Source organism: Hyperoodon ampullatus, assembly GCF_949752795.1.
Source record: "Hyperoodon ampullatus genome assembly, chromosome: 3".
Lineage (NCBI taxonomy): Eukaryota > Metazoa > Chordata > Mammalia > Artiodactyla > Ziphiidae > Hyperoodon > Hyperoodon ampullatus.
The window spans coordinates 4,754,940-4,768,078 of NC_136916.1; the positions used below are offsets into that span (position 1 = coordinate 4,754,940).

The window sequence follows — 13,139 nt, forward strand, 5'->3', positions numbered from 1 at the left end:
TAATGTCCATACAGATTAGGATATTTAGCCATCAGCCCACCTGAGGCAGGGAGATAGAACTGAAGTCCTTGTGTAAAGATGATACCCACTAAGGGTAGCCCCTCTTTGAAAGGAGAGCGAGAAAACGCCACCCACAGAAGGAGGAAATGACAGAGATTCTTGTCACCTGCCTGGGGTTCTGGGTGAAGGAAGAAAAAAATTCTTCTGTTTGAAAATAAATACCAAGTCCGTGCCATAGATGGGTGCCAGTCCCAACTTTACACTACCCACATTGTATGAGAATCTACAGCCCAAAAAATACAGTATAAAATGTACTCTACAGAAGGAGAATCTTGCAGGCACTTTGAGAAGTAAAATGTAAAACCACACGACAGAAATATTTCCACAATCCAGGTCATCTAAGACTATGACATTTGAGGGTCAGGGTGGGGATGGGATGGGGACGAATTCGCAATCAAAAATTATAAACCATGTGAGAAAAATGTCTCATTTTAAGGGAGAGTCAACAGTTTAACATAATAAAACAATCTGGAAAAAATGCAAAATGAAGCATGTTGAGATGATTTAAGTGACAAAAGAAGAAACAGAATCAATGATGAAAGATCAAAATACTATGAACAAAGAACGAGAGGATTCAAACACACACAAAAACGAATTTCTAGAAAAGAAAAATATGAAGTTAAAAACTCAATGGCCAGATTAAATATAGAAAATATGGTTTCAGAAAGATTAGTAAATTGACTGAATGTAGAAGAGAGATGAGAATAAGAAAAGATGTTTTAAAAATCATATTGATAGAAAATATAAATGATAGAATGAGAAGGTTGAAAATCAACCTGAGAGAAGTTTCAGAAGCACTGAATAAAATTAATGACTGGTAATTTTCAAGAATGGAAAGATACAAATCCTCAAAACGAAGAGGCACACTCAATACCAAATGGAACCAATAAAATAAATCCAAAACTGAGCATATTGTAATTATAGGAATTCCAATGGCAAAAATAAAGGCCAGGAGAAAATGAAATAATATGTAAAGTGCTGTCAGAAAACAGCTATCAATCTAGAATTCTAAAATAACCTGCCTAAATTACTATGCAGGGTGAAGGTGAATTCAAGAGATTTTCAAACAAAGACAGAGTTTTCCACTCCCAAATCCCAGGGAAAGCACTTCTAAAAGATTTACTTTGGCAAGAAAGGAAAGCCAAGAGGAGCAAGTGGACTAAAAGTCTACGCTGAGCAAAGAAGTCAATAAATGTCGGTAAATCCAGGTCTAACTGCCTGGACAAATAGCAAAGATACCTAATTGGTGGTGGGAAGTTGAAGAATGGAATAGTAATAAGATCTGTAGTTTAGTCAATAATATTGTATCCATGCCAACTACCTGTAGTGATCATGTACTCTGGTTAGAGAAAATGTTGTCATTGGCTGAAGTGGAGTGGATGATACAGGGGAATTCTCGGTACTCTTTTTTTCAACTTCTTGTGAGTCTAACATTACTTCAAAATTTGAAAAATTTTGAATGTTTGAGTGGAATAATTAACATTCATTTTGTTCATGAGGCAGAGAGAGATATTGGTTAACTTCAAGTCAGGAATGCATGTTAAAAATATAAGGGGGGGCTTCCCTGGTGGCGCAGTGGTTGAGAGTCCGCCTGCTGATGTAGGGGACACGGGTTCGTGCCCCAGTCCAGGAGGATCCCACATGCCGTGGAGTGGCTGGGCCTGTGAGCCATGGCCGCTGAGCCTGTGCGTCCAGAGCCTATGCTCCGCAATGGGAGAGGCCACAGCAATGAGAGGCCCACGTACAAAAAAAAATAATAATAATAAGGGTAACAATTTTTTTTTAAAAAAGTAAGAATGTGTAACTTCCAAACCCATACAGGAGGAAAATGGAATAAATATATTCAATAGAACCAATGTCATGCCCATGGTCCATGGTTTAAATTCCACAAAACTGGTGTTTACCAGTTAAAAGCCAGAGTTCCTCAAATTAGATTAAAAATGAAAATGCAGATATTTATTTATAATAGCCATTCCTAAAATATAATGACACATAATGATTAAAAGCAAGCAGCTGGAGAAAGAGGTTCCAGGGAAATACCACGCAAGAGATAGTTTCTGTGGCAATATTAATATTATTTAAAATTGACTTTATGATGAAAAAGCATTATTATGAATGAAGAAATAATTACATAGTTGAAGGACTGATTCACCAAGAAGATATAATACAGATCAAAGTACATAAATCAAAGCTTGATACAATTACAAGGAGAATATTTTGTCAAGCAGACAAAATATTAGAAATATAAAATATCTGGATAATATAATTGCTAAGTTTTATCTAGTCACCATATATAGACCCCTGAACCCCCAGATCAAAGATCATTCTGTTCAAGCACAGATGGAATATTTATAAAAACTGACTATGAACTAGATAACGAAGAAAATCTCAACAAATAACAACAAAAACTTTATATGAGCACAACGCAGTGAAATTTAAATCAACAGTAGCTCCCAATTATTTAGGAACTAAAACACAAACAAAACCCCATCACTACCAGCAAATTCTACCACTATGAAAGCACACACATACACATTTCTAAATAATTCATGGGTCAAAAAAATCTTAATGGAAATAAAAAATATTTATAATTTAATCATATGAAAACACCACATAACAAAACTTGGTGGCTGGTCCATGGTTTCAATTCCACCTTTTATTTCTGTAAACATTTTAATATACAGTCACTTTAATGTCATATCCATTAATTCCACCATCTAAGCTCCTGGTGGTATGTTTTATAATTTTGGATTTCACACTCATCTGTGGGATTCCCAATCAGCCTGGGAAGTAGGACTTCTGTATAAAGAGGATTTACATTTGCGTCTGTCAGACATCCAGGAATATTAGCAACTTGGGACCATTTCATGTTAATTTCTTAGATCAAGGTTTCCCATACAGGTAGCAATGAATTGAAAACTGAATCCCAGATCTTTATGACAGAAGGCCTGGAGTTTTGAATTCTCAGAAATACCCCTACACCACCAAGTACCCAGGCCCAGACAAAAAAACTATTATCTTCCTTTGCTGACAAGTGGATTTTTTTCTAGACTTTCCAGCAATTTGAGGTAATCAGTGCCAGGAGCATGTGTTTTTAAACAGGCTAAATTAATATCTCTGAGTTCTTGTATCTTCTCCTGTTTAGTTAGAAACATAATGTTTATCTTTTAAGATCACTGAAAGCATAATAACCACACTCAACAAACAGTTGGCTGATATTTTCTTCTTTTTCTTATTTAACCTAATGATTAAATTGGATTTTATCATTATAGACATGACAGTTCACAGAAAAAATATACACAAAATTTTGATTGTGTAGAAATAATAAAATTTGAGGATTGGTTTATTACTTATAGAAAATTACAATAATAGACAATCTCCTGTACCTGCATATGATTAGGCAAAGAATATGTAAGTGTACTGGCAGTGAAACCAGCAGTGAAAGTGTACTTGGCAGGAAACTCGGGTTCTAGCCTTACCTCTGTGTGACTCATACAAAGTTATCACTTCTCTGGGCTGAAATTTCCAGAACACAAAAATTAAAAGGGGGTTTTCAAGCATCACTAAGATCCTTTCTATCTCTCACATTGTATGATTTTCTGTGTTTGCTCTATTTTTCTTTATGGTTTACTTGTTCAGTACTCAATTATGTTTCATGAATTCTGGTGTTTGCTATGATTTGATCACAACTTGACACTCTTGGACAGAAAATCAGTTTCTACTTTATTTTTATCCAAGAGAAGTGAGAAAGGAAAAAAGAGGAAGATGGACAACTCAGCGATCAAACAGGAAAATGATAACCATACATCCCGTATTTTGCAGCTTCTTTATGCTTTTAGAAACAGTTCCACAGAAATCACTTACTTTAACCTCAAAGAAAGATAAGACCTGCGGGGAGGTATTACTAACTGTGGTGCAGGTGAGAATAAAGCACGATAGGACTGCATGGTTTGACTTGGTTTAACTGAGTTACTACCTGGTACTACCAACTAGAGCCTAGACCTCCTGCCTCCCAGACCCTCAGTAATCTACTGAGAAGACTCCCCACCAGAAACAGGCTCACCAGAAATATTATAAATGGAAAAAATGACTAAGGATTGTTTGCTATCTGCAAATTAAGGTTATCCACTGGAAATGTCCTTGATGACCCATAGCGTCATAGACTACCACTACCTGTAAGGTGAAGCAGTTGGCCCCTATTATTAAGTACCTTCACAGACAAAAATAAAGCTATCACATCATATTTGCTGATTTGAAACCACTGCGTGCGTTCTGTACTCACTCTCCGGCAGCCTGTTTCCACTTCCACTATTCCTGGAGTTTGGGCTTGTGATTTCATCTTACAGATGTAGCCAAGAGACTGTTCACAGGCCCGATCCGCCCAGTACCCATCCTGCAAAAAGCAAAGGAAAAAAAAAAAAACAAAACTCAATGATCATCAGTTGTTTGGTGCTATTTCCTCATAACTGCACCTCTGAAAAGGGAAATAAGATTCGAAGTTATTAAGAGAAAAAGGTATCTATGAAAAGGAAAGGTAAATGGACATTTTACCAGAAAACTGCAAATTTGACTTTGGCTACAAAGATATAAAGAGATTGTAGCCCCAGTATGTTTTTTATGTCTTTGCTGTCAAGCCACTCTGGAGGGGGATCTAGAGAGAAACGAAAATTGCTCATAAGCCCTTAAGAAATGGTCCCAACAGAAGGTTTACCTCCTCATCCATCCTATGGGCAGCTGTTTTCAAGTTAACTGAGTACATGTAAAGCCACCCAGAAAGAAGGCCCCAAGCAACATGCCCAACCTGAAAACACACCTGAAACCAGTTTTCTTCCCTCCATTCTTCCCATTTCTATTGATGAGGGTCCCCTCCGAGCTAAGGTACCATATTTCACTCTACTTCAAATTCCACCCTTTCTGCCTTCCTTAGAGATTTCACATTAAAAGATTTCTCTTCTCCTTCCCTTAACTGCTAAACACCTTGAAAAATGTTTTCCATACCCACTACAACCTGGTACTCAACTCTTCAGCCAGTGTAATATTTGCAAATTGCAGATTAGGTTTGGCTACTCCCAGGCTAATGCATGTTTTCTCATGGCCAGTATTTTCCCTACACACCCCTCTACCTCTCCCTCCATGCTTTCAGCCATACTGTCTTTTGAGTTCCCTACAAGTAGGGTGCTCTCTGGTCTCCCCTTCCCAGGACACACTTCTGCCTATTCTTTCAATAATTAACACATACTCTTTTCTTCTTTTTTTTTTTTTTTTTGCTGTATGCGGGCCTCTCGCTGCCGCGGCCTCTCCCACTGCAGAGCACAGGCTCCGGACGCTCAGGCCCAGAGGCCATGGCCCACGGGCCCAGCCGCTCTGCGGCACGTGGGATCCTCCCGGACAGGGGCACAAACCCACGTCCCCTGCACCGGCAGGCGGACTCTCAACCACTGCGCCACCAGGGAAGCCCCATACTCTTTTCTTAAGCTTTCAATTTATCACCATAATAACAACCACAATGATAAAAACAGTAGCTAATACTTATTGAGCAGGAAGTTCGGGCCAGGCACTGTGCACGTTATACACCTTAACCCATTTAATCCTTATACCCACCATATGAGCTGGGTATGATTATGATTATTATTATTTTACAAATGAGGAAATAAGCCATGCATCAAAACCAAGCCTCTTAACCACCATCTTCATTCTCTATTAACAAAAGATTACTTGATGATATACTTCAGTCGCTAAGTGATAGTTAAGACCTGGAAGCCATTTTTTCATATTTGGCACCTCTTTGTAACCTAAAAAAAAATCTGTAGCTCTCCAAGCACAGACTCTAGGCTGTTGGACCCAGAGTAGATCTAGCTAGGTCTCCATCCACTCAGAGCAACCAGCTATAAGTAGGACCAAAGCTCTGAATTGATTCATCAAGCCATGTAAAAACATGTGCCACCACCTGTGGAGAACAGGGAACCCTCCTACACCATTGGTGGGAATGTAAATTGGTGCAGCCACTATGGAGAACAGTATGGAGGTTCCTCCAAAAAACAAAAATAAAACTACCATATGACCCAGCAATCCCACTCCTAGGCATATACCCAGAGAAAACTATAATTTGATATATGCACCCCAATGTTCATTGCAGCATTATTTACAATGGCCAGGACATGGAAGCAACCTAAATGTCCATCGACAGAGGAATGGATAAAAAAGATGTGGTACATACATACAACAGAATATTAGCCATAAAAAAGAACAAAATAATGCCAATTGCAGCAACATGGATGGACCTAGAGATTGTCATACTGAGTGAAGTAAGTCAGACACAGAAAGACAAATATATATCACTTATATGTGGAATCTAAAACAAGTGTACAAATAAACTTATTTACAAAACAGAAGCAGAGTCACAGATGTAGAAACGTATGGTTATCGGGGGGAAAGGGGGAAGAGATAAATTGGGGGATTGGGATTGACATGTACACATGACTCTATATAAAATAGATGACTAATACGGACCTGCTGTAGAGCACAGGGAGCTCTACTCAATACTCTGCAATGACCTATATGGGAATAGACTCTAAAAAAGAGCGGATATATGTGTATGCATAACTGATTCACTTTGCTGTACAGTAGACACTAACACAACATGGAAAATCAACTATACTCCAATAAAAATTAAAAAAAAAACAAACTTAGAACCAAGCATAGAAATGATATGAGCGTTCGTTATTGGTTAATTTCATCTTTGAAATGAAAGTTTCTGTCTGTTGCTTTTCTAGTCCTCTTGAGAATTTGGGTGTGCCAGACAATTGAGAGAGACTCAAAAAACTGAATCTGAATTCTCGTTCAACCTTGATCTATGTCAATTCAGTAGAATGGAAACAATCGTACGTAATAAGTGGGACGGAAGGAAAATTTCCCTGTGGCTTTTGCTAGGTATCAGTAACTAAAGTTGCCTTACTTTGCCTTTCATCACCACACAGTCTTCCTGCCTATTGTTTTCATGACTTGGTTCTCCACGAAGCCATTTGGTAAATGTTACAGGGGCTCCATCACTCCATTCAAAGTACATTTGAATCTTGATGTCATTTAAGCCAATCCATAACTCATCACTTGGCTCTAAACAGGAAGAAAAACACAGAAGTCATTTACCCAAAGTTTTCTTTCTAACCATCAGAAGGTTATCAGGAAAGGAAGACCCATTCTTTATCAACTCCCTTGATATTATCACTAGCATGAAAGACCATCCTCTTGAGCTTTAAAAGGATCTACCTCTGTAGACTGAGATGTCAACTACATTTTATGTTGTCAGTTTTAGTTTAAAATGTGTAATGTATTCTTCACATTGTGGATATGACTGTATTCTTTTGTTGTGCTACTGCAAATTCTATCTCCTGGGAGTTGTTAAATGGAAACTGAAGTAGGTCTATCATTATCCTCTATCTTGTGAAGCTGCTTTTTTGTTATAAATAATTTATCATACCAACCACACTCATGGTGTGCTGGAAATATGGTAGCTTATTTATACATAAATCTATTTGACTACGATTAAATCTTATGAATGTTTTAAAATAATAAAAATTAAAAACCACTCCTATTTTACTGACGATGTTATCAAGAACATTCTAGGTGTTTCTGTTAAAGTTTAACCACTGTAATAGGAGTGAAAATGATCCATACAGTGAGAAAATATATAAACTGAAGGGTTGGGCTGTCTTCTGGCATTTAGCACTTATTTATTAGTCTATGTATATGAATGAATCTGCCACCATTTTCACTATGAAACACCAGAAAAACCTAAATAACAAACAAAAGTTAAAATAAAAACAACCAGGTATAGATATAAAAGATGATCATTCTGTTTTGAAAATTCTATGAAGAGCATTATTGATTTTATCAGTAGTTTTAATTCTAAGAATTCTAAATATCATAAGTAAAAATGGGACAAAATAGAAGGCCTGAGGTCTCATGACTAAAATCATACACATTTCCATATTTTAAAAATTGAAGGAATACACAATTCAATATCTATTTAAGTTTCATATGTTCTTTAAACAGTTAAATAAAATTACTTGCCAAAAGTTTGTAAAGATGACGTTGTAGTAGAAAATGAGAAATATGCCGCATTGTATAGGAATTTCCCTAAATGGTTTAGTCTCTTCCTCCTAAAACTGTCACTCATCTTTGCTTTTGGAGAAGTCCCTGACTGGCCTGGTGCCAGTCCCAGCAGATGTTTCCAGCACCATGAAACATGAATGGCATTGTCAGGATGACCCCTTTTCCTTTCACTTAATCTGGCAGATCATGTTCTTTGGGCAGTAAATATAGGCTCCAAAATGACCTCATGTACCCCTCAAGGTTTTTAGGTTCAAGACCAATGAAAACCTAAACTCCCAAGTCCCACAATTATAATAAAGTATTAAGAGTTTCTGATAAACATTTTTCTCACTAAACTGTTCTCCCCCCTGTAGCTTTCGTATGCACAAGCTTGATCCGACAAAAGTATATAAGATGTGAGCATAAAGTTGTTAGACGGACTTATCAATCTGTTAGGGAAGCTGTCTTTGTTGATGGAGTCGTAACTTATATGTGTAGGTCCCAATTTATCCACTGTATTTCCATGATTAACATGAAAGATATCAACTCAACTAGCTAAAAAAAGGTTTTCTAGGCTTCTGACTTAGAAACAATAATTTTAATTTTATAACTTTCCTTTACCTTTATCAATATTGTTTGTATTGTTTTAAATAAATAAATCTTTATCAGTAATAAAAAAGAGAAGGTTTCCATAGTGAAAGTTTACTAATTCTCCAGCTGAGTTTAAAAGCAACCTTCGTCATCCAAACTCCTAAAATAACTATAGCAATAAATATATAAGGTTCTCCTATTACTAGACCATATTATATAAAGTAGAGCAAAATTTGCACGTTAGCCCTACAGCCTCTTAACTAATGTGTTTTCCACTGATTCACTTGCAAACTTTATTCCCTATTATAAGTATCATGCCATCTATGTCATGATATTATTCAGATACATTGGTTTTGATTACATTATTACCGTGTAGTCCAGATGCTCCAGGATAGGTAAATGTAGGATAATCAAGAAATTATTTATGGGCTGTAGCAGAATATCATCATCACCCTACCAAACTCAGTGAGGTGAGCAAAGGAGAAAGGATTCCATTCAGCACTGGCACGAACAGCAGCAGTGTTGGGGATATTTTACATCTTTCTCTGAGACTACTTTATTTTTCTCATCTATTTGTTCATTGTTTTTTTCTTCTCCCCTACCCCCGCTCCTATCAATTTTCAGGCAGTAAGTGTCAGGAAGCAGTCCCCACCATCACCACCATCCATTTCCTCTTGTTTTGCTCTCTGGAAACGAAAAGGTCCAGCTATTCTGCAGTATCATAAGTGGAAGCAGAAAATGATCATCATTTAATCAGCAAGTATGACTGAGCACCCGTCATCACTACTTCCTTCCTCGCCCTCCTCCTCTTCAGGATAAGTATCCCCAACTCATTTTACTCACTTTTTAAATGTTTTTGATAGGGCCAATCTTTTAAAACTTTACAATATTTAGTTACTACATTTTCTCTTCATCTCTTAGAGTCCTAAAATCGAGATGCAAATTTCTTTAAAAGGTGTAGGCCACCATCTAACCGCTCCAATCAAATAAATTCTTTCTTTCTCTGCTCATCATTCTAGCAGCCTTAGCTAGATTAATAAAGAAAGTAAAATTCAAAGGATGAGATGGTTCATTTAGAGACCTTTCCTGTGAGACAAAATATGGGCCTTAAAAGAGAAAATACATCCATACACACAACTAATTCCAACTAGTGAAATATTGTTCACAAATGTAAGGTAGACTGCTCTGAATCCAGATTATATATAGAAGAAACACAGTATTCTTAAAACTATGCATAAGTTGATTCCATATTAAAAAAAACTCAAGTGTTCTCTTAGTGGTAAAAATTCTTTAAATTACTATATAATTTTAATATTTTAGGCATGATTAATATTTGTTACTAAATTGTTCATTGAATTGTTAACTTGAATTTATTAGATTATTAGATTTAACATTTATGATTAAATTTTCCAAAGATGGCTGGTAAGTCAGGAAGATGAGAATCAAGTGTATTACAGATGAAGTTCTTACCATAGCCCAGCTGGGAGATAATGAAGTCAAATTCCTCGATGCTGTGTATACTTGCTAGGTCACCACCTTCCTTCCTACACGCAATCAAGGCATCTCTTTGGATTTTCTTGTCTTCTCTGTAAATCTTGTAACAGTGACCTGCATACGGCCACCACTGACTTAGACAGTTGGTAGGCACATCACTTTCTAGAAAAAAAAGAAAAAGAGTTTGGAAAACATTTAAAAGGAGGTTTTTTGTTTGTTTGTTTTGCGGTACGCGGGCCTCTCACTGTTGTGGCCTCTCCCGTTGCAAAGCACAGGCTCCGGACGCGCAGGCTCAGCGGCCATGGCTCACGGGCCCAGCTGCTCCGCGGCATGTGGGATCTTCCCGGACCGGGGCACGAACCCGTGTCCCCTGCATCGGCAGGCGGACTCTCAACCACTGCGCCACCAGGGAAGCCCTAAAAGGAGGGTTTTTTTAATTGTTTTTTAAAAATTTTAATTTAACAATATTTTCTATCATTCTCTATAGGAAACAATTCATAGTCATAGGCAAATATAGCTAATATTTATTTTTCCATTTTTTGGTACAGGTATTCACAAAAGATAGACGAGATTGTGTTTGCTTTCAGACTATAGATGATATGGAAGTCATCTTTCATTTTAAAATAAAGCCAAATGAGAAATCTGTTATTTTCAACTGTACCTACAACAAGGCCACAGCAAAATACAATAGATTGTCTCATTTCGTCTGCATTTTATCATCAGCATACCTGTCCTAAGCATGTTCTATAAATACTGGAAGCACAAGAGCTTTGCCATATAATGTATTCATTCCTCAGAAGATTTCAAGTTACCTCTATTCTACGGACATCAGGAAGCCATCCATCCCTCAGAGGATGGGCAAGACTCACAAGGCAGGCAGGAGAAAGACGTGCTGACACAGGGCCTAGAATGGGTGGGGGGCAGGAGGGGGGTCACCAAGGAGCTTCTGAAACCGTGGCCGTGTGAGCCGGCCACCTGTGCCTTTGAACTAACCCATTGCCATGGATTTGCTCCCAGAAGATGACACATAACAGTGCAGAAATCACAGGGACTTCGGTTCCGAAGTCTTTCAGGCAAAATCTGACTCTGCCACAAGCTGTGTGATGTTGGGTCAGTCACATCACATGAACCAAACTATCCATGTATGTAAAAAATTGTAAATAATATTAATACTAGTACTAATATTAAACTACCCATCCTCACTGTGTTCTTCTGCACTTGAGATAATACGACTATAAATTACAAATATGACAACAATGTTTAATCAAACCAGTAACAGTGACCAATGTCCTAATTATTGCTACTAGTAGTCAGGGTCAAATGTCATGACCTTGGGCTTCCCTGGTGGCGCAGTGGTTGAGAGTCCGCCTGCCAATGCAGGGGATACGGGTTCGTGCCCCGGTCTGGGAAGATCCCACATGCCGCGGAGCGGCTGGGCCCGTGAGCCATGGCCGCTGAGCCTGCGCGTCCGGAGCCTGTGCTCCGCAACGGGACAGGCCACAACAGTGAGAGGCCCGCATAACACAAAAAAAAAAAAAGAAAGAAAAAATGTCATGACCCTGATTATACATGACAAACATGCACTGTGACAGTAATGAGCTAGGGAAAGTGTCAGTAACAATGTTCAAAGGCAAGAGACTCGCTTCATTCATCCTCATATAGGCCCTGAAATGGCACAGGGCCTGGCACAGAGTGAGTGTCATGAATTGTTGGTCAAGAAAAATAATCGAAGTTATATTCACTATACAACAGCTTATTATGACCATTTTATGGATACTATTTCAAACAGCAATTGAGCAATATATCTTGCTTAAAGAGGGACTATATTGCCAAATGAATGTCAATTTCTATATTTAAGTTTGATACTAAATGTTCTCAAATGTGCTGCCTTAGTAAAGGTTCAGTACAGGGCACCTTTGTTATCCGTTTCATGTGTCAGTTCCATAGTCTCTCAAAGTCTGGGAATGTCTGCATCACCTTTGTATAAGCTCAAGATTCTGAGTACAGTCATTCAAGTAAATAGGCAGTCCTGAGATCCAAACACTGTATTATTATAACAGAGAAATGCATACTTTTAGAAAATCTACTCCTTCTATACAGTTCCAGTAGTTACCAAAAAAAAAAAAAAAAAAAAAAAGGTTAGTATCACTCTGGAGCCCTCTTGTGGGATATTTTAATTTTGCTGCTCAAGAAAGCTGAAAATGATGCCAGCACATGCTGAGGGCTTCAAAAACTAAACAGATGCACTTTTAAAATATTTCAAAACAGGAAAACAACCAATGTAGAGGCGTCCCCTGGGGCAGCCACAAAAAATGGCTTATTCCTGTACAGCAACACTGTCTGACTGAAATATAACATAATCCACAAATGGGAGCCACGTATGGAATTATACATTTGCCAGTTGCCATGTTAAATACAAGTCTCAAGAGAGACAGGTAACTTTCATTATAATAATACATCATATTTAACCCAATATATCCAAAATATTATCATATCAATATGTAATCAATTAAAAAATAATGAGATCGTTTACTTTTGTTTTTCATGCTACGTCTTGTGAGTCCACCGTGTATTTTACACTCACGGCAAATCTCTGTTGGAACTAGCCGCATTTCATGTGCTCAGTGGTCACGTGGTTAGTGGCTAATGAACTGGACAGTGTAGCTCTAGCAACCTAGGGATCATGGATGAACAGGGTGGCATTGCAAAGACAAACAGGGGACGAGGTGGAACCCTTGCCCAAGAAAGTCACCCATAATGTATGCCTCATAATCCTAACTCTGATATGCTTTTCCAAGCTCTGGTTTATTTGAGTTTATAGATAAGATAGAATGATTAATCCAGGAAGTATAGAGAAATTCAAAACCAATGGGAAGTGAAAGTTAGCAAGTGAAGCAAGTAAG

At 37.8% G+C, this 13,139-nt stretch overlaps 1 protein-coding gene across 1 annotated transcript in view; it reads right to left on the bottom strand.

Moving 5' to 3' along the window:
- Positions 1 to 13,139, bottom strand: part of MRC1 (mannose receptor C-type 1) — a gene marked incomplete at both ends in the record, with an annotated part of 95,044 nt that overhangs the window by 46,831 nt on the left and 35,074 nt on the right. Inside the window, 3 exons of the mRNA XM_079700964.1 lie at positions 4,343 to 4,453; positions 7,016 to 7,173; positions 10,213 to 10,398. Of these exons, the coding sequence (XP_079557090.1) occupies positions 4,343 to 4,453; positions 7,016 to 7,173; positions 10,213 to 10,398 (455 nt within the window). The remainder of the gene's footprint in view (positions 1 to 4,342; positions 4,454 to 7,015; positions 7,174 to 10,212; positions 10,399 to 13,139) is intronic.